The sequence below is a fragment of the Macaca nemestrina genome, chromosome 7 (assembly GCF_043159975.1).
Source record: "Macaca nemestrina isolate mMacNem1 chromosome 7, mMacNem.hap1, whole genome shotgun sequence".
Lineage (NCBI taxonomy): Eukaryota > Metazoa > Chordata > Mammalia > Primates > Cercopithecidae > Macaca > Macaca nemestrina.
The window spans coordinates 132,617,034-132,637,940 of record NC_092131.1 but is presented as its reverse complement, the minus strand read 5'-3'; the positions used below and the strand labels follow the sequence as shown (position 1 = coordinate 132,637,940).

General features: G+C 35.9%; 2 protein-coding genes across 3 annotated transcripts in view; both read left to right on the top strand.

Moving 5' to 3' along the window:
* LOC105487881 (histone-lysine N-methyltransferase SETMAR) overlaps nt 1–16,033 on the top strand; it is a 30,394-nt gene extending 14,361 nt beyond the window's left edge. Inside the window, 4 exon segments of the mRNA XM_024794774.2 lie at nt 3,433–3,988; nt 3,991–4,176; nt 4,179–4,253; nt 4,256–16,033. Coding sequence (XP_024650542.2) covers nt 3,433–3,988; nt 3,991–4,176; nt 4,179–4,253; nt 4,256–4,449 — 1,011 coding nt within the window. The 3' untranslated portion in view covers nt 4,450–16,033.
* The window catches only part of LOC105487892 (glucuronic acid epimerase), a 121,442-nt gene that overhangs the window by 36,698 nt on the left and 63,837 nt on the right, over nt 1–20,907 (top strand). Inside the window, exons 1-2 of one of the 2 annotated variants that reach the window (XM_071101138.1) lie at nt 16,075–16,177; nt 17,982–18,072. The gene's annotated coding sequence lies outside the window, so the exon portion shown is untranslated. Of the gene's footprint in view, nt 1–16,074; nt 16,178–17,981; nt 18,073–20,907 lie in introns of those variants that run through there. The other variant, XM_011751523.3, reaches the window with a different exon arrangement.

The window sequence follows — 20,907 nt, the reverse complement described above, 5'->3', positions numbered from 1 at the left end:
ATCAGGATCTCAAACTTCAGATTTTGCTCAGATTTTGCTTCAAATTTTTGTATTCACAAAAATCTCCTATGCCGTTGATGAACATCTAGGTATCACTGTGGATCTGGGCTACAAGGAGGGTGAGGCACGTAAGGTACAAAATTTAAGGAGACACTCACTCTCATTTGTCAATCCTGTACTTGTACTACCTGGAGAGTAAGTGTCTCCTTAAATTTTGTACCATAGATGCCTTGTTTATCTCAGTCTAGTGCAGGCTTTGCAGTGGATATTCCAGACTAAGATCGCTTTTATTACCTAGGGCATTAGTCTCAAACCATGATTAACTAGATCACATATTTCTTTTGGAGTAGGTGTAAGTCTTTTTTACCTTCATAGTTAAATTATTTAAACTTCTCTCTGACCATCTTTTTTTTTGCAGTTGTAATAAAGTCTGATGTAAAATGTCAGTTCCTTAGTATTGGCTGAGAAATGAGAGAAGAAAAGAAAAGAGTATTCAGGGTAGCAAATACTGTCCCACAAAGCCAAAACCATGTGTACTAAAGCCTTGCCTATTTTTAGTTTAGTCGGCCTTGGCGCTAGAAAACAGTGGCGCTCCCTACCTAGGCCAGATTCCATTAATTCCATGTGGGCTGTTGCCCACTGGGCATGCAGCTGTATTTGCAGTTTGAGAGTCCCAAGTAAGCCTGACTAGGCTTCAAATATGAATCTAGATTTATACTAAGAGGAATTTTAATATGGGTCAGGGACATGCAGTTGGTCTCTGATGGTGGGAAGAACAAAGTTTTTAATCTTACATAAAATATACTCTCTTTGAGGTCTTTGGTTCGTGACCCACTTTTGGATTGCCTTAGGGTGTTCTTGCAGCTGGAATGATAAAGGGATCTCTTTTCTCTCTTCTTAGAGTATTAAAGGAGACAGGAAGAAGTACACATGAAGTGATTCATGGAACCATTTGTTTATCTGAACCTGAGCTAAATCTTAGGAGAGAAGGATAAAAATAATTCATTCTTATTATTTTTAGTCCAGATTACCAGGATTTTTCAAATAGGGACGTAGGTATGGGTTGTGGCAGTAATAAACGGTGATTTTACCCAGAATGGCCTCTGTTAAATATCTTCCTTTGGCACTTGAAGTGGTATTTGGTATCAGTTTAATAGTTCAAAGGTTCTAAAACATTGATCTGGTGTGCAGAAAGTAGCCATTAATCTCATGTTACTACTGCTTTACTCAATTTTCTTTATTTTTATTTTCTTGGGCTTCCCTTTTTTAAAAAATAAGAAGAGTAGCATATTTGTACCATCTGCAGAGCACTTTTATAATGGATTGGGTAAAAATCTCTAACCCAGAAGGAAGATGCTTACATAGTCAAGTCTTCGTAGATACATACAATGTACCTTGAATTACTGGGTGAGGTAATATGTTTTGAAAGAAAATACTGAACTTGGTATTGTGGCACTATTCACAATAGCAAAGACTTGGAATCAACCCAGATGTCCATCAGTGACAGACTGGATTAAGAAAATGTGGCACATATACACCATGGAATACTATGCAGCCATAAAAAAGGATGAGTTTATGTCCTTTGTAGGGACATGGATGCAGCTGGAAACCATCATTCTCAGCAAACTATCGCAAGAACAGAAAACCAAACACCGCATGTTCTCACTCATAGGTGGGAATTGAACAATGAGATCACTTGGACACAGGAAGGGGATCATCACACACCAGGTCCTATTGTGGGGAGGGGGTAGGGGAGAGGGATAGCGTTAGGAGATATACCTAATGTAAATGACGAGTTAATGGGTGCAGCACACCAACATGGCACATGTATACATATGTAACAAACTTGCACGTTGTGCACATGTACCCTAGAACTTAAAGTATAATAATAAAAAATAAAGAAAGAAAGAAAGAAAAAGAGAGGCACATGAAAAAAAAAAAGAAATTATGTAAGAGAGAACTTTCTCACCCCCAAAATAAATACCCCCCCAAAAAAATTATGAACTTGGATTCAAAAAAAGCTAATTATAGTCCAGGTTGAACTGCTTGTAGCTCTATGACCTTGAGCAGGCCAGTTAATCTCTTTGAGAGTCACTTTTTTCCATCTGCAAAGTATGTGTATGTATGTGGGAGGTGGGGGAGGATGTGATAAAATCTGCCTGCCTATATATTCATGTCAGTGTGAAGATCATAATAAAGATGTGAAAGCACTTGGGAAATGTGTAAAGAACATATACATACAAATGTAAAAATGATGTAAGTATTTTATCTCAGCGCAATCAAGTCTTGTTTTTATCTTTGGGACACTGTATATAGTTTCAGCTAAATTTTTTTTTAAATCACTGATAGCTTAGAAAAAGAGAAGTAAAAAGTGCGTATATTGGAAAATAGATGGAAAACACATCAAAGGTTAAAAATTACCTATGAAAGAATTGACAAAATCTCCTTAGAGTTTGTGTGTGTGTGTGTGTGTGTGTGTATGTATTAACAAAATTTGAAATTTTTACTTACCTTCTCTTTCACCTCTAGACTTTGAAAATCTGTATCAGATTTTGTGACATATTGTGTGTGGATTTTCTACTTTAGATTATCCATGGAAAACTATTTTTAAAAATCAGTCTTGTTGCTTCTTGTTGTCTAAGACAATTCTGGATGTTTTCTCCTGATTAGTATGTTTTCAGTGGAATGCAAACTAATTTAATATAGCCCTGGTATGTATAATGAGGGTGTTAAATCTGTCAGGACATAAATCACAATGATTGAAATATGAATGTAATATTTCGGTACCTTTGAAACTATTAAATTACTCTCCTATATTACATGAGACCAGTGAGAGAATTCCCTTGGTTGGTTCATTCATTCATTCAACAAATATTAATACCATGCCTACTATTGCCAGGTACTGTTGTATCACATACAATAGTAAACAAAACAGACAAAAATTCCTGCCTCTGTGGAGGTTACATTCTAACTGAGAGGGAAACTGAAACTAACAGATGAAATATATACTTTATCAGCAAAATAAAGGAGAGAAAGGGGATGGGGGGAGTGTTGGAAGGCATGGGGATTGGAGGAGGGCAGGCCTGGGAAGCATTGTGACATTTGATTGAAGACCTAAAAGGAATCTATACAGATATCTCAGGAAAGAACATTCCTGTTCTAAGGTATAGCAAGGGTAACAGATTTGAGGAAAGTGTGTGCCTAGTGTGTTCAAGGAACAAGGAGGAGGCCAGTGTGACTGAAGTGCAGTGAGCATGGAGTATTAGGCTGGTGCAGACATAATTGCGGGTTTTGCGTTGTTGAAATTTGCTGTTTGATATTGGAATACATTCTTAAATAAATGTGGTTGTGTTATACGTCATTTTAATGTGCATTTCTCACTTTGTTTTGCTAATGACTTATTACTTGCTGTTTATTTTATATTTGTTTTAGACTATGGAAATGATGTTAGACAAAAAGCAAATTCGAGTGGTTTTCTTATTCAAGTTCAAAATGGGTCATAAAGCAGCAGAGACAGCTTGCAGTGTCAACAATGCATTTGGCCCAGGAATTGCTAACAAAGGTACAGTGCAGTGGTGGTTCAAGAAGTTTTGCAAAGGAGACAAGAGCCTTGAAGATGAGGAGTGTAGTGGCCGGCCATCGAAAGTTGGCAACGACCAGTTGAGAGCAATCATTGAAGCTGATCCTCTTACAGCAACACTAGAAGTTGCTGAAGAACTCAACATCGACCATCCTACGGTCATTCGGCATTCAAAGCACATTAGAAGGGTGTAAAAGCTTGATAAGTGGGTGCCTCATGAGCTGACTGAAAATTAAAAAAATCGTCATTTTGAAGTATTGTCTTCTCTTACTTTGTGCAACAACAATGAACCATTTCTCGATCAGATTGTGACATGTGATGATAAGTGGATTTTATACGACAACCGGTGATGGCCAGCTCGGTGGTTGGACCGAGAAGAAGCTCCAGAGTACTTCCCAAAGCCAAACGTGTACCAAAAAAGTTCATGGTCACTGTTTGATGGTCTGCTGCCGATCTGATCCACTACAGCTTTCTGAGTTCCAGCGAAACTATTACATCTGAGAAGTATGCTCAGTAAATAAATGAGATGCATGGAAAACTGCAATGCCTGCAGCCAGCATTGATCAACATAAAGGTCCCAATCCTTCTCCATGACAATGCGTCACACAACCAACGCTTCAAATATTGAATGAATTGGGCTACAAAGTTTTGCCTCATCCACCATATTCACCTTCTCACCAACTGACTACCACTTCTTCAAGCATCTCAGCAACTTTTTGCAGGGAAAATGTTTCCACAACCAGAATGCAGAAAAAGCTTTCCACGAGTTTATTGAATCCCAGAGCACGCATTTTTACACCACAGGAAGAAATAAACTTATTTCTCATTGGCAAAAGTGTGTTGATTGTAATGTTACCTATTTTGATTAATAAAGATGAGTTTGAGCCTAGTTATAATGTAATGATTTAAAATTCACGGTCCAAAACTGCAGTTACTTTTGCGCCAACCTAATAAGATTAAAACCAGTAGAGTTGGGTATTTTGAGAGCCGTGTGTTTCAAGGACGGAATTATTGTTTGTGTCAGCTCTGCTCACAGGTAAAATAAGAGGAAGTCAGAGAATCGATGGTTGTGTTTAGCAATGTGGAAGACATTGGTGACCTTAAATAAGGGCAAGTTGGTAGACAGATGGGATGAAAAGCTTGGTTGGTATGGATTCAGGAGAAAATGGGAGATGTGGAGACAGTGAGTATAGACAACACTTTTGAGTTTTATTGTAAAGGAGGAACTATGCACATTTGGTGTGTAGAGTTAAGAGAGTGGGCTTTAAAACATTTTTTGGTTCTATATTTAGTGTGATAGGAATAATCCAGTAGAGACGGAATATTTGACAATGCAGTAGAAGGAAGAGATAATTGCTGCATCAGTTTTCTTGAAGGGTGGGAAATAATTGGGATTACCTTTAGTTTTCCAAAGTGACGATTATATTTACTTTTGTGTATAACTCACATTCTTCCCTTTTAAAGAACATCAGTGCCTGAGCCTTTTTATATACAAATCCTTTCTTATGTCTGTACCTTACCCCTCACATGTATACTTTTTTTCTTTTTTTAAAAAAAAAACCCTGCATGTGGCATTCAAACACATGTATACTTTTATCAGAGCCCCTAAAATGCTTTATTACATTTATTTACATGTCTCACCCATTACTGGATTGTTGATACCTTGATCTATCTTATGACTCAACTATTGATTCTTTGACTGCAGTGTTTTTATTCATTGCTACATGCCTATATTAGTTACCTATTGTTGCATAACAAATTATTTTAAAACATACCCACTCAAAACACACATTTATTATATTGCAGTGAGTCAGGAATCCAGGAACAGCCTAGGCGGTGGGTCTCTTACAAGGTTATGAACCAGTGTGTTGACAGGGCCTGAAGTCTCATCAGAAATCTTGATGTGGAAGGATCCATTTTCTGTGTCACTCATAAGACATGTTTCATTTCTTCTCAGGCTGTTGGCCAGAGGTCTCCCTTGGACTCATGCCAAATGGACCCATAGAGCATCTCACAATATGGCAGGTGACTTAGAGCAAACAAGCAAGAGGGCAAGAAAAAGTGCCAGCAACAGAGAGTCCTAGCAAGAAGGACATCACAATTTTTATAACCTAATCACAGAAGTGACATCCATCACTGTTGCCATATTTTCTTTATTTTTTTAAATTGAGACGGAGTCTTACTATATTGCCCAGGCTAGTCTTGAACTCCTGGGCTCAAGTGATCCTCCTGCCTCGGCCTCCCAAAGTCTTGGGATTACAGGCATGAACCACCATGCCTGGCCAATATTTTCTTCTTCATAAGCAAGTTACTAGGTCTAGCCCACACTTAAAGAGGGTTATAAAACATGCGACTATCAGAAGGCGGGGATCACTGCAGGGACGTATTAGAAGTCTGCCACCCTGTCCCCAAACTCTGGAACTACAAAAATGCTTAATTTGTTGGATGAATTAACCTTTTTCCAAGCACCCTCATGACTGGTAGTGTACATTTGTAAGAGGACTGGTCACGGGTAAGAATTCGGTTTGAGACTGTATACAGAATAACTTGATTCTCAGGGATTATTTCAACTGTTTCTTGTTTCTTAATGATTTGCTTTTATGAAACAATGTTAATGAAAAGTTCAGGTCATTTTGTATCTTCAGGAGCTAAGCAAAACCAGGAATGCTATTCAAGAAAATCATAATACATGCAGTATATTTTAATAGGAATTCTAGAAATAATCTGATAGCAAGCTGCATTTTGAGATAATTCAAGCTTCCAGTCATTCCTAACTTATACCCTTGTATGACATGGGTGAGTATAAGGATATATAAAAAGCTGTGCAATTGAAATGTAGTTGAATGTGATCTCTACTATAAAATAATCTTTATAAAAGTAAGATTTTAACAGGTAGGAATAAGCATTATCAGATCATGGATTTCAATTTTTTTGCATAGTTTAAATGTTGAGGTGATTTAATCTTTTGAAGAAAACTAAGGAATCTCATCCACACTTATAAAATGTTAAGATATTAGAAATAACTTGTCCAATCCTATATTTTTATAGATGAGGAAATGGCTACCCAGTGACGTACCCAAGCTTTCTGGTGGCACAGTCAGTGGCAGATCCCAGGCCTCCTGACTCCATTCAGTGCACTGTACCATGCCTTAAACCATACTGGAGCCACTTGGGGAGTTTAAAAACTTTTGTCCTTGTCTTATCCCCAGACCTTCTGATTTAATTGGTGTGGGTTGGAACTTGGTCATTAGAAGTTTTAAACACTCCCCAGGTGATTCAATGTGCATCATAATCTGGGAACCTCTACTCCACAGAGAATTAGTGTGCTTAAGGCATTGGAACTAGAGTGAAATCAGTAGTACAGACTTCTATCCATTATGATTCCTCAATCACTTATTTGGTTGGGTTTTATCAGAGTAGTAAGAAAAATTTTTACATTGAGAAATAATTAAGATATATGCTGAGCAAAAACTTTCTTAATAAAACTGGCCTTTCACTAGTAGCTTGTGAGATAGCCCGTGACAAAATTTTTCCTAATCACGAAATAGGAGAACAATTTTTTGACACTAATCAGGCAAGGAGAAAGTTTTCTGCCATCTGTGTTGTGGCATGCTCTGCTGTTGTTTTAACTAGATAAAATTCTAATTACTGTTAAACAGATTGTTTATGAGGTTGTTTTTAATAATTTAGAGCAAGTGTATAAATATAAAGAGGCAAAGAAATGGTTCCAGATTTAAAAACAAAATACATCTTCTTTAAATCAGAATTTGACACACTGGGTTGTATAATAAACACATTTCAGTGTGGGTCCTTGGTACTGCAGCGTTGCAAGGAATATGAAATTTGCAGTTTGGTTATAACTATTCTGTTGTGTCATTTTATACTTTTGGATTAAAGCTGACCAAACATTCTAACTAGAAAATACTAATTCATGATTGATAAGTGGCATTTTGTTTCTACATATTGTTCTTTTAAACAAGGTCTTTCCTTGATAATGACAGATGCAGAGAATATGAAGTAGAAGAGGTAAGAATAGGAGATTATGATCAGATCAAAGCATTTCAGAAAGTTAAATCTTTTATCGAACCAGTATCAGGGTGTTGACAAGAAAAGCTATATATTTGGGTTGCTAGAGTAGAAGCGATAAGGGGCATATTAGTTTTCTATTGCTACCATCATAAATCAATAAACTTGGTAGCTTAAACAGAAATTTTTTTTTTTTTTTTTTTTTTTTGAGACGGAGTCTCGCTCTGTCGCCCAGGCTGAAGTGGCCGCATCTCAGCTCACTGCAAGCTCCGCCTCCCGGGTTTTCGCCATTCTCCTGTCGTAGCCTCCCGAGTAGCTGGGACTACAGGCGCCCGCCACCTCGCCCGGCTAGTTTTTTGTATTTTTTAGTAAAGACGGGGTTTCACCATGTTAGCCAGGATGGTCTGGATCTCCTGACCTCGTGATCTGCCGTCTTGGCCTCCCAAAGTGCTGGGATTACAGGCTTGAGCCACCGCGCCCGGCCAACAGAAATTTTTTTAATCTTACAGTTCTGTGAATCAGTAAGCCAATCCAGGTCTCAATGGGTTAAAATAAAAATTTCAGCATGGCTGTGTTCCTTTCTGGAGGCTGTAGGGCAAGATCAGTTTCCTTTCTTCTTCGGGGTTTTGGTAGAATTCACTTCCTTGTGGTTGTAGCACTGGGATCCTTGTGGTTGTAGCATTTGTCTTGATCAGAGCCCTTTCTAGCACCTACATTCCACCCTCATTCCCTGGCATGTGGCCCTCCGTCATCTTCAAAGCCAGTAACAAAGATCAAGTCCCTCTCAAGCTTCCAATATCTCCTTCTCCTTTGATTTAAACTCTCTGATCCACCTTCTGACTTCCTCTTCCACTTTAAAAGCATCATGTGATGAGATTGGGCCTACCTGGATAACACAGGGTAATCTCTCCCATCTCAAGTTCCTTATCCTTAATTACAACTGCAAGTCCCTTTTGCCCTGTAAGGTAACTTAGGTTCCAGTGCTTAAGGGCACAGGTATCTTTGGAGGGCCGCCTGTCAGAGAGAGCTAGATCACTGGAGTCAAGGAAGCCAAGTGTCAGTATTGACATAGCTGTTGAAAGTCTTCATTTATACAACAAAAATTGTTTTAGTGCTTGCTATGTCTAGTCATTGTAGTAGGCACTGGGGCTATTGTGGTAAACAAGACAGACATAGTATCTGCCATTGCGTGTCTAGCAGTGTACTTATAAAAACAAGCAAAACATATAGCATTGCTTTATAAATAATTCTTCATGTATTCCATATTTATGTAAGCTCTTTGAAAGCCAGTACTAGTGTTCTTTGTTTTGGCCCTTTCCTCATCCCGTCACTACAATAGTGTTTTACATACTAGATGCTTAACAGATATTGCTAACAAAGGCTTACTTTGTTTTTTCTTTGCATTGAGTTAGGAACCTCATTTATCTCTCTTTTTTTCTATTTTCTGCTTCAAAAGCAGTGAGGAATTTTGAGTTCAAAAATCCAGACTTAGAGGACAATTTAAGATTTAATCAGATACCCACTGAGGAATTTTTAAAAAGGCCTTAAGAGTGACCATGCACTCCATTTTGCTTTCTTGCTAAAGACTCTAAAGTGCTAAAGGCAGCTATGTTTTGCTTTTTCCTCCTCCTCCTCCTATTATTATTATTACTATTATTTTTGAGAAAGTGGCTCTGTCACCCAGGCTGGAATGCATTGGTATGAGCACAGGCTCACTGTAGCCTTGACCTCCTTGGCTCAAACAGTCTTCCTACTTCAGCCTCCCAACTAGCTGGGACTACAGGCACACTGTACCACATCTGGCTAGTTTTTAAATCTTCTGTAGAGATGGAGTCTCACTATATTGCCCAGGCTGGTCTTGAGCTCCCGGGCTCAAACTATCCTTTCACTTTGGCCTCCTAAAATGATGGGATTACAGGCATGAACCATGCTTCCGAGCCTTGCTTTCACCTCCTAGATTCAACAGTCAGAGAGTACTTCCCAATTAAAAAAAAAAAAAAAAATCAGCAGTTGCTTTAAACCAGTATTCACCTATAGTGAAGAACTGCCAACTCAGAAGCAAATGAAAATAAATTTCTCAGTATGGCTTTTGTGAGATAGATAGACTTTTAAAATAATGGAAGAGATTTACTATTGTTCACTGCTCTTAGAGCTTCTATCTTCCTCATACACAGTTCTTCCACTGTGTGCCGAGTGTGGGTCTACTCTTCATGGAAGAACAGCAGTATTCTTACCAATTGTTAAATGCCTTCTAAAGACAGTTATTCGTAGTTTTCTTAGTGATAGTCGTGGTTACAATTCTGTATCATGTAGTTTCCCAGTGTAGCAATAGGGAACTTTACTAATGGTGGATTGGAGTAAGCATAGGTATATGAGATTTATAGACTACACAGGCATTTATTTCAAACTTCGCCATCATAGAACTTTTTATCAGAACTATTAGCAAGTGGCTAAATATACTTGCAACACAGGTTTGGGCTACAGTGTAAATGTCACATGAGGCCTTCTTAATTTCAGTACATACCAAGTTCTCCATCCCAAATCCCTTCTTGATTCTTTGACAATTTAACATTATTTATGGATAATTTCTTATTCTGACCTTTTATGTTTCTAAACAAATAGCCTAAATATATTTTATATAAAACTTCATTTCTGAAAGAACTTTTGGAATGAGTGGAAAGTTCATTTGATTTGCTTAAGTATAGAGATGGCTATTGTTATATTTAAGTTTGGATGATATTAATTTGGGTGAAGGAAAGTAGTAGCTACTTTTATAGAGATAGGTGGTTTAATGTACTATAATCTTTAAAATGTTACTAGGTAATGTTGATTTCTGTGAACTTAGCATTTCAGTGGCTAGTAAGGTAAAGCATCATGTTGGGTTTAGTTCATATGTAAAAATTCTTATTGGCAACTTTTGAAGAGAGCTGGAAGTTTAACTGTAAATAGTGTAATACTAATTAACTGAAGTTTTCTTGATTATTTGAAAAAGACAGGGGAAAAAACTCCCGTGTCGATGGACATTAAATATAGTAGTGACTTAAACACGTGCAATGCTAGAGAGAGAAGAGGCAGGAAATTTACTGACCTATTGAAACTTTTGACAGGTGCAGTGCATCTTTGGAAGTCAGATTTTGATTATTATTAATAAAACAGCCTTCGTTTAGTAAGTTGAACATCGAGTGAGAAGATTACATGGAGCAGTAAGCATACAGATCTGCAATAGGTACTCCATTCAGTGGGTTTTAATGGGTGTCAAAACTAAACTGACCTTAGTGAATTATAGCTACTGCACGCACATGGTTTCAGTTAGAAAGGATGTGGTACCAGGTAATGTCATCAGTTTTTCCAAATGTATTCCTGGGGAAAATAACCTAAATTCTTTTTTTTTTTTTTTTTAATAACCTAAATTCTTGAAGCAGATCATTTAACTTATAATTGGATGTAATATTATGAGAACAAAAGGCCTTAAGGCAAAAACTGTTCCTTATAGAGGCTTTTTGTTTTTCATTTGAAATTAGTGCAATTGCTGATCGGCTTTTTAGAAAAAACTCATGTTCTTTTAAATATAATAATCTGAAGGTGTCGCTGAATTTAGTAGCACAACTGAGAACAACAGTATCCTTAAAAACAAATAATCCAGTTTAGGTTAATTGGAAATAGTTGGCTAAATATGACTTTTAAAAATAATACCTAAAGTACATGTAGGAACCAGATAGATTAAATAACATGATAAAAATGTTCAGAAGAGGTAGTACCTTTATACTTAGTTTTTAAAAATTTAAATTCCTGTACTATGTAGATTTTAATGTTTTGTGACCACATGCATGTATAGTATAGTAATAATTCACTGTAAGCTTGTAGTGTACTGTATTAGTTGAAGTACGATAAAGAAATTCTTGCAGAAGAGTAGAATTACTTCTGAAATACTGTGTTTTCCAGCTTGCATTCCTCATCCTACTTATTCAAATAAAGCGATTATTTTCTCCCCGATAAAAAAGGTAGAAACAAATGATTGTTTTACTTTTTTTTTTTTTTTTGAGATGGAATCTCACTCTGTCACCCAGGCTGGAGTGCAGTGGTGTGATCTCGGCTCACTGCAACCTCTGTCTCCGGGGCTTAAGTGATTCTTGTGACTCAGCCTCCTGAGTAGCTGGGATTACATGCGCGTGCCACCACACCCAGCTAGATTTTTTGTATTTTTGGTAGAGACAGGGTTTCACCATGTTGGCCAGGCTGGTCTCAAACTCCTGACCTCAGGTGATCCACCCACCTTGGCCTCCCAAAGTCCTGGGATTACAAGCATGAGCCACCTTGCCTGGTCTGTTTTACTTTTTATTTTCAGAATGCTTATTATGCAGTGGAAGTAGAATTAATCACATTCCTCTCCCTGACCAATAATGTAGAATTCTCTACTGACTGTAAATCAGTATTTTTTTTAAATCTTTAATGAAAGTTCTTTTATGATACCACTAAGCAGATGTCAGAATTTACTTTTCAATTAGGTGGGATAGTGGTGATGAGCAGATTAGACTCCTTTGCAGATGATACATTGCTTAAGGGAACTGACATTTAGACCATTGATCCCTCTAGTGATTTACATGTCAGGACTGAGCTATTTGTCACTTGCTCTGTCTTAAAAGTAGGCAGAATAAACAAGAGGATTTTTGCAGACTATAAGATCCAAACTAAATAATCCTGAAAAGGCCTTTATAATTTAAAAGTCTGTTAAGTATCATAAATTTTATTTTTTTAAATGAACATGCAGTAAAACTTTTTCTGTGTATAGTTGATATATTTCAACATGTGTATAGATTTATCTAACCACCATCACAGTCAATATCCAGAATAGTTTCCTTAGCTCAAAAACTACCTGGTGTTATCCCTGTGTAGTTGTATTCCCTCCCTACCCCTCAATACCTGGTAACTCTGCCATTTTACTTTTTGTCTTTCCAAAAATGGTCGTGAAGTGGAATAATAGAGCATGAAGCCATTTAAGACTGTTACATATCCATTTACTCAGCATAATGCCTTATGAGATTCATATAAGTTGTTCTGTGTATTGATATTTTATTCCTTTTTATTACTGAGTAGTATTCAGTTGTATAGATGTACCACAGTTTGTTTATAAGTTTATTAATTGGAGGACATTTGAGTTCTTCCAGTTTTTAGCTATTTTAAATAGAGCTTCTGTAAACATTTGTGTATAGGATTTCGTGCGAATGAGTTTTCATTTCTGTTGGGTAAAAATACATAGGTATGGGATTGGTGGGTCATATTGTAGGTGTTCATTGTCAAGAAATTGGCAAACTGTTTTCTAAAATACCAGTTTGTATTTCCCTCAGTAATGTATGAGTGTTCTAGTTGTTCTGCACAGTTGTCAGCACTTGGTATGGTCAGTCTTTTTCATTTTAGCCATTCTAATAGATTTGTAGCGGTACCTGATAATGAATTTCATTTTCACTTTCCTGATAGCTAGTGATGTTGCACATTTTGTCGTATGTTTTGTTATATTCTCTTTGGTGAAGGATCTATTCAGGTCTTTTGACCATTAAAAACAACCTTTTTATTTTGGAAGAAGTGTAGATGTATAGAAGAGTTACAAAGATAATACAAAGAGTTCCTTTATATTCCTCACACGGCTTGCCATAATAATAACAATTTACAAAACCAAGTGCATTTTTCAAAATCAAGAAACCAACGTTGGTACCTTGCTACTGACCAAACTCCAGATTCCAAACTGAGATTTTGCCAGTTTTTCCACTGGTCTCCTCTTCTCAAATCTATTCCAGGATTACATGGTACATTTGTCATCTCTCCCTAAATCTCCTGTAGTCTATGACAGTTTCTCTACCTTTCTTTGTTTTTCATAAACTTGATAGTTCTGAGTACTAGTACCAGTCAGATATTTTGCAGTGTCTCTCAATTTGTGTTTGTCTGATGCTTTTCTTGTGATTAGACAGAGGTGATGAGTTTTAGGAAAGAATACACAGAGGGAAATGCCGTTTTCCTCACATCTTATCAAAGTGCATGATGACAGCATTACTTGGCTAAGGCACTGTTTATCAGATTTCCTCACTGTAAAGTTGGTATTTTTGTCTTTTTGTATTATATTCTTTAGAGATGAGTTGCTAATTTCAGCCCACAATCAAAAGGGTGGGATATTGTTTCATCTTATGGATAGGGTATATCTATATGTTATTAAGGGTTTCTTCTATAAGTAAGCCTTTGTCCCTTCTCTTCCATTTGTTTATTCAGTCATTTATATCAATATGTATACTTATTTTATACATTGGCTTATAATTCAATACTATGTTATTTTGTTGCTAAAATTGTTCCAGTGTTGGTCCCTGTATTCCTTTGACATGTCCCATCCTTTTCTTTTTTGAATACTTCCTTTATTTATGGTACTACAAGATACTCCAGGCTTATCATATATTTTCTCTGCCCTACCCCTAGAATCAGCCATTTCCACTTAGGAGTTCTGGTTTCTTGTATAGGAGAATTGTACTTAGATCCTTTGTCTCTCTGGGTACTGGATATACTTGTTGATACAGGGGTATCACCATTTCAAGGCCTTCTCAGAGAATAGAGCTAGGAAATAATACATTCGTATATTAATCATGTGTTTATGTACATCTATAATTGTTTCTGTACCTATCTATTTGTATTATATATTATGCTGTATATATAAAATATATTAAGTTCATACTGATGTCTGTGACTAATCCAGTACCACAGGGTTCATTCCAGGCTTCCCCACTTTGCTTCTGTAACTTTCCTTTCTAACAGAAACCTGGCCTTGATCATCCGTTTACTTATTTGTTCCATCTCATTAAAGCAAGTTCACAATTGTTAACCAGTACCCCTGTGAGAAATAAATTTACCCTACCCCCTTTAGCTGGGTTATTCCATTTGTTTATAATACAGTCAGATTCATTTGTCGTGGACTGTATTCTATCTTAAAATTCCCCCAGCATCTTAGTTGATTTTTTAAAATTTGCATACATTAAAGTTCAGTCTTTGTGATGTGCAGTTCTGTGGGTTTTGACAAATGCACAATGTCATGTATACACCACCTCAGTGTCATACAGAACGACCTCATCACACTAAAAAATTTTTCCATGCATCCCCTTTGTAGTCAGCCACTACTCCATACCCCAGCTCCTCTCCTGACAACCAAAATCTCCTATAGTTTTGCATTTTCCATTGTGTCATCTGAATGCAGTCATATAATAACATTGTTTTTGGATCTGACTTCTTTCATTTAGAAAAATACATTTAAGGTTTATTCATATTATTTCATGCATCAAATACTTCGTTCCTTTTCATTTCTGCATAGTATTCTATTGTATAGGAATACCACAGTTTGTTTATCAATTCACCTGGACATTTTAGTTGCTTCCAGGTTTTGGTGGTTATGAATAAAGCTCCATTAAATATTGGTGTGCAGGTTTTTGTCTGAATACAAGTTTTCAGTTCAGTTTAGTAAGTATCTAGGAGTTTGATTGCTGTGTCATATGATACGTGTATACTGTATCAGAAGCTGCCAAACTGTCTTTCAAGTGGTTGTGCCATTTTTTATTTCCACCAGCAATGAATGAGAGTTCCTATTGCTCGTATCTTTAGCAGCATTTGGAATTACCAGGTTTGTTTTGTTTTGTTTTTGTTTTTTAAGCTATTCTAATCATGTGCTTTTGCTTATGTTTAAATTACATTGTTTTCTTACTGTTTAGTTTTGAGTGTTCTATATATTTGTTGGACAGAGGTCCTTTGCTCCATGAGTGATTTGCAGGTATTATCTCCCTGTCAGTAGCTTGTTCTTTTTTTTTTTTTTTTTGAGACGGAGTCTCGCTCTGTTGCCCAGGCTGGAGTGCAGTGGCCGGATCTCAGCTCACTGCAAGCTCCGCCTCCCGGGTTCAGGCCATTCTCCTGTTTCAGCCTCCTGAGTAGCTGGGACTACAGGCGCCCGCCACCTCGCCCGGCTAGTTTTTTGTATTTTTTAGTAGAGATGGGGTTTCACCGTGTTAGCCAGGATGGTCTCGATCTCCTGACCTAGTGATCCGCCCGTCTCGGCCTCCCAAAGTGCTGGGATTACAGGCTTGAGTCACCGCGCCCGGCCAGTAGCTTGTTCTTATGTTATCTTGAAGATACCTTTCCAGAGCATAAATGTTTAATTTTGGTGAAGTCCAATTTATAACTTTTAATGTTATGGATTATGTTTTTGGTGTCATATCTAAGAACTCTGCTTAACTTCAGGTAACAAAGATTTTATTCTTCTTTGTCATTTTTTGGGTACAAGTTTTACAGTTTTATATTTTACATTTAAGTTTATTTTGAGTTAATTTTTGTATAACATGAGGGTTTAGGTGAAATTTTATTTTTTTCTTTGCATGTGGATGCACAATTGTTCCAACACCATTTGTTGAAAAGACAATCCTTTCCTCATTGTATGCCTTTGAACCTTTGACAAAAATCAGTTGACCCTGTTTGTGTGGATATATTTGTGAACACTCTATTCTTTTCCATTGATTGATGGATCTCTTCCTTCAGCAATATCACATTGTCTTGGTAAGTAGCTTGAAGTCTTAAAATTAGGTAGTATAATTCCTTCAACTTTATTTCTTTTAAAAATAGTTTTGTTTTCTCTAGTTCTTTTGCCTTTCCATAATAATCTTAGAATCAGCTTGTCTATAACTACAAAAAATCCTGGAATTTTGATTGGAGTTGCATTAAATTTCTAGACCAGTTTGGGGAGAATTGACATCTTTATGAAGTTGAGCTTTCTGATCTATGAACACTGGGTATCTTTCTGCTTACTCAGATTTTCCTGATGCATGCATCAGCATTTTGTTGTTGTTAGCATATAGCTCTTGTACATGTTCTAATGGTTTGTACTCAACTATTTGGTTTTTATGGACCTATTTTGAATTGCATTATTTTTAAATTTGAGGGTTCCAAATTGTTCATTGTTAATGTACAGAAATGTGATTGATGTTGACCTTTTTTCCCCAATCTTTGTCTCTGTTCAGATTGGATCATTTTTATTCATCTGTAGTAAGTTCACTGACTTTTTCTTCTGTCATCTTCATTTGGCTATTGAGCTCATTTAGTGAGTTTTTTATTTTGCTTATTGGTATTTATCCACTTCTGAAATTTCCATTTGGTTCTTCTTTTAATCTTCTGGTTTTTTTTTTTTTTTTTCTGAGTTTATCCCTTTGTATCAAGAATGTTTGCACTCACTTGTTAAAGCATTCTATAATAATGGCTCTAAATATCTTTAATATCTCAGATAATTTCAACATCTTTGTTTTCTTGATGTTGGTATTTTTCCTGTGCAAGTTGAGTTTTTTTGATTCCTTGTATACCTAGTAATTTTGGATTATATCCTGGATGTTTGACTATTATGTTAGGAGACATTGGATCTTGTTTAAATACTATGCAGAATGTTGATATATTTGTTTTAGTAGGCAGTCAACCCAGTTAGATTCACACTGCAAATTTCTGTGGGTTGTAGTTACAGCATCAGTTTGATTTTGAAAGCTTTTCCCATATTACTTGGTTCTGTCCCACCTGTGTACCACCTATTGCCAGTCTGGAACTTGAGGGGTGGTCTGTTCCATAATTCGCAAAGTCTATGTATGTTTGTTTGGGTCAGATGCATGCATATGCCACTCGAGGGTGAGTCCAGGAGTTCATAAAACAACTTTGAGGTGTTGCTCTCCCATGTTCCTTGTCTGTGATCTTCCAGTAATTTCTAATTCTGCGTGGCTTCCCTTTTCTAACCACAAAGTGGGTCTTTATTCCTCTTTAATGTTCACTCTCTGCAACTGTGCCCATATTCAGGGCCAAGTGGCAGGAGGACAGAGAGAGAAGCAAAAGGGATTCACCACATCCTCTTGGGACCACAGCTGCTGTGATCAGAGAGGTAGATTACCTCTCTCAGAGTTTTAGTTCATAATAACCTCCATTGCCACGGCTGCCACAGCTGTGATGGGTGGCTGGGCTTGAGAGAGTAAAGAGAGAAAAAAAAAGGGGGAATTGTACACTTTCTTGTGAGTCTTAGGAGACCCCTTTCCCTCTCCTCGAGCCAGAGGTAGAGGGGTTCTCCTGAAGCTTTCCATTTGGGCTGTATTATGTTCAGTCTGGATGAAAGCAGAGGGGGAAATAAATGGTAAACCTGTGGTTGCTTCAGTGGTACATCAAATTCTGGTTGTCTTAATCTGCCTGCTACTGTTACTTTTCAAAGTTCCCTAGTAGTTGTTCCGTGCATTCTGTTCAAGTCTTATAGCTACATTAACTTACTGGCATGTGATTACCCTATCTTATCTGGAACTGGAAGCTGACTTAAGGTTTTCAATTTTTGTTTCTCTAGGAATTTGACAAGAAACTGAAGTTTTGATTCAGATACATTTTGAATTGAAACCAGAGATGTACTAGAGTTTAGATTCTTTCATTTGATTAAGGTAAGATTGTTTGATAAAATTTAATCATACCCTTACTGTGTATGCATTTTTAGACTTATATTTTAATGTGTATTTTATTAACACATTTAAATTTCCCAGTCTTATCTGAGATTCTGACCTCAGGAAATATTTTCATGGTTTCTTTACCACTTATATAGCTAATGTTCCTTGTAACAACTACTAGATTCAAGGGAAACATGATTATACATTCGCTGGAAGTGTTATATACTGATATCAAATCTGTTTGCCTAGAGCAGGAGTCAGCAAACTATGGCCTACCTATTTTGGTAAATAAAGTTTTATTGGAACACAGCCACACCCACTTAATACATATTGTGTGTGGCCATCTTAGCACTACATTGGCAGCGTTTTTAGTTGGAACAGTATCTGTATGGCCCAGAAGCCTAAAATCTAGTCCTTTTAGGAAAGTTTGCCAACCCTTGGCTTAGAAAACTGAAGCAGGGTATCTTATTATGCTATGTAATTATAATACATGAAATGGTAGTATGCTATGTAATTATGATACATGAAATGGTAGCTAACTGATTTTAGTTGTCAGTAAGACTTGTTGTATGAAAACTTATTAGAGATTTAAATATGCATATAAGTATATGTGCAGATACAAGAACTCTAATTTCTTGAAGTGAAGGGTCTGTATTATTTCTTAGAGGAGGTGCTACTTTTCTGAAGTAATTGATTTTTAAAATAAGACTTAATGTTGTTAGCAGTTAAATACTAAGTGCTTATTTTTTAAGTAGAAGCCTTCATTTTGCTTAGATTTTCAAAAATAAAAGTTTATATGACAAAGGTCAAGCTTGTTCCCATTCTAAAAACTATTCACACAAATGTATTTAATTATATTTGTCTCTACTACTAAATTTAAACTGAACAAATAATATTTTGAGAGTGATGATTGTGTATTTTTAATATCTGTTCCAGTAATGCAAGTGGTTTAGCTTATATAAACTTAAATGAAAACATGGGTAATATAAAACTACATTTAGTGGCTAAAGTTGGAGTTACGTTTCTCTCTCATATTTAAATGGAAATGCTTACACTTGTTTGTGATTCCTAAAATTATTAGTGTTTAAATAAACATAAGATAGAAGGAGAAAATAAAATTGGAGCCTAGAAAGTCTATAAAATCTTTGCTACACTCCTCAGGAATTTCTTGGCTGAAGAAAAGAAACATATATTTTAAAACCATGCCATATTAAATTAGAATTTCCAACCAATATCATAAAGGAATTTCTCTGTTCAGGGCACCAAAATTAGAAACAAATTATATTTGCTATTTTCCATGTAATTTTAACAAAATAAAGTAAGCTTCTAAAATCTTCATCTCATAAAGAACTATTATTTGATTTGAAAATAGCCTCTTTTATATCCTGCCTAACCTGAAATATATTTGGTTTCCTAATAGACTTGTGTGAGGTATCTTTGCTTGCATTTTTATAAAGCCAATTTAAAACTTTTAAAATTTACTTTTTAAAGGAAGGAATCTGGAAACTTATCAGAAAGAAAATACTTTGCATCATTTTGTGCCATCACACATTTTATATTTAAATCAGTGTGGATTTAGAATTTGAGTGCTTATACATTTGAATTATGAAAGGTGATAAAATTAAGCTGCAGAAGGGATGGAAATCTTGATAGCTTTAATATGTTAATGAGGCCACCTTAGCATTGTGTGTGTTTAGCTGTGGAGAGTATCTGATTTGTAAACTAGGACTTATGAATAAAATAATCAATTTCTTATGAATAAGTAAAACTTCCTTTTAAATGATGGATAATATAAGAAGGTAATGCTAACACTTTTTGCATCTATTAAAATCATATCTTAAGACATCTTTTTTAAATTTCCCTGATTTATATTCTAGTTGTGGTACTTAAAAGTAAAACAAGGGGAAATAAATTCATAGGAAAGTTTATACTTTGATTTTCCCTTTCATATAATCTTAGATTACTTAGATTTTTCTAACTCAGCATAAAAGATTTCATTATAAAAATCAAATACTGAGTCATTGCCAATTTGGTAGTATCATTGAAATTAAATATGTGTACTTTAAAGACAGGCATAGAATTTTTTCTTTAAATTGAATATACTGCTTATCTCTTAAAGTATATGTGGCTAAATAAGAAAGGGCCTGAATGGACTTGGTTTGGAATTTTCTCTGTTCATGTCTTTGAAGGTATTCAGACTGAAAGAGAATGTCAGCTTTTTAACTTCGTAAAACCTGATCCATATTACCGCATAGCTGTTAGTTACAGTAGCTATTTGCAATGTTGAATTTTTGTGATGAGTATTTTTACTGCTAACGATGTGGACATGGGTATTATTTTCATATAACTGTCACGGCAGTAAAGAAACTAGTTTGGAAGTAAACCTCCAAGATTTATCCTCGTAGGAGACAATGTTAAAAATCTTATTTTAATATACCACTGTGGGGTTTTCTTTAAAATGTTAAATAATTTTTTTGAATAATTTGGTTTTTGTAGCCATTTTATCTTCTACCAAGTAAGTTTTTTAAAAAATCAATTTTATCCACATAATTTGCTGTCAAGAAAGGTGTACTGCATTTGAAGGAGAGGAATAAAGTCTCTTTTTCTCTTTTTTAAGGCTCTTGAAAAAAAAATTATTTTGAAATAATTTTAGATGTACAAGTAAGTTACAATGATAATATAGTATAGAGAGTTTTTTGTGTTCATTACTCAGCTTACCCTCATGTTAACATCTTATATACCCATGGTATAGTGATCAAAACTAAATAATCAATAATGACTTACTAAAACTACAGACCTTATTAGAATTTCACCAGGTTTTCCACTAATGTT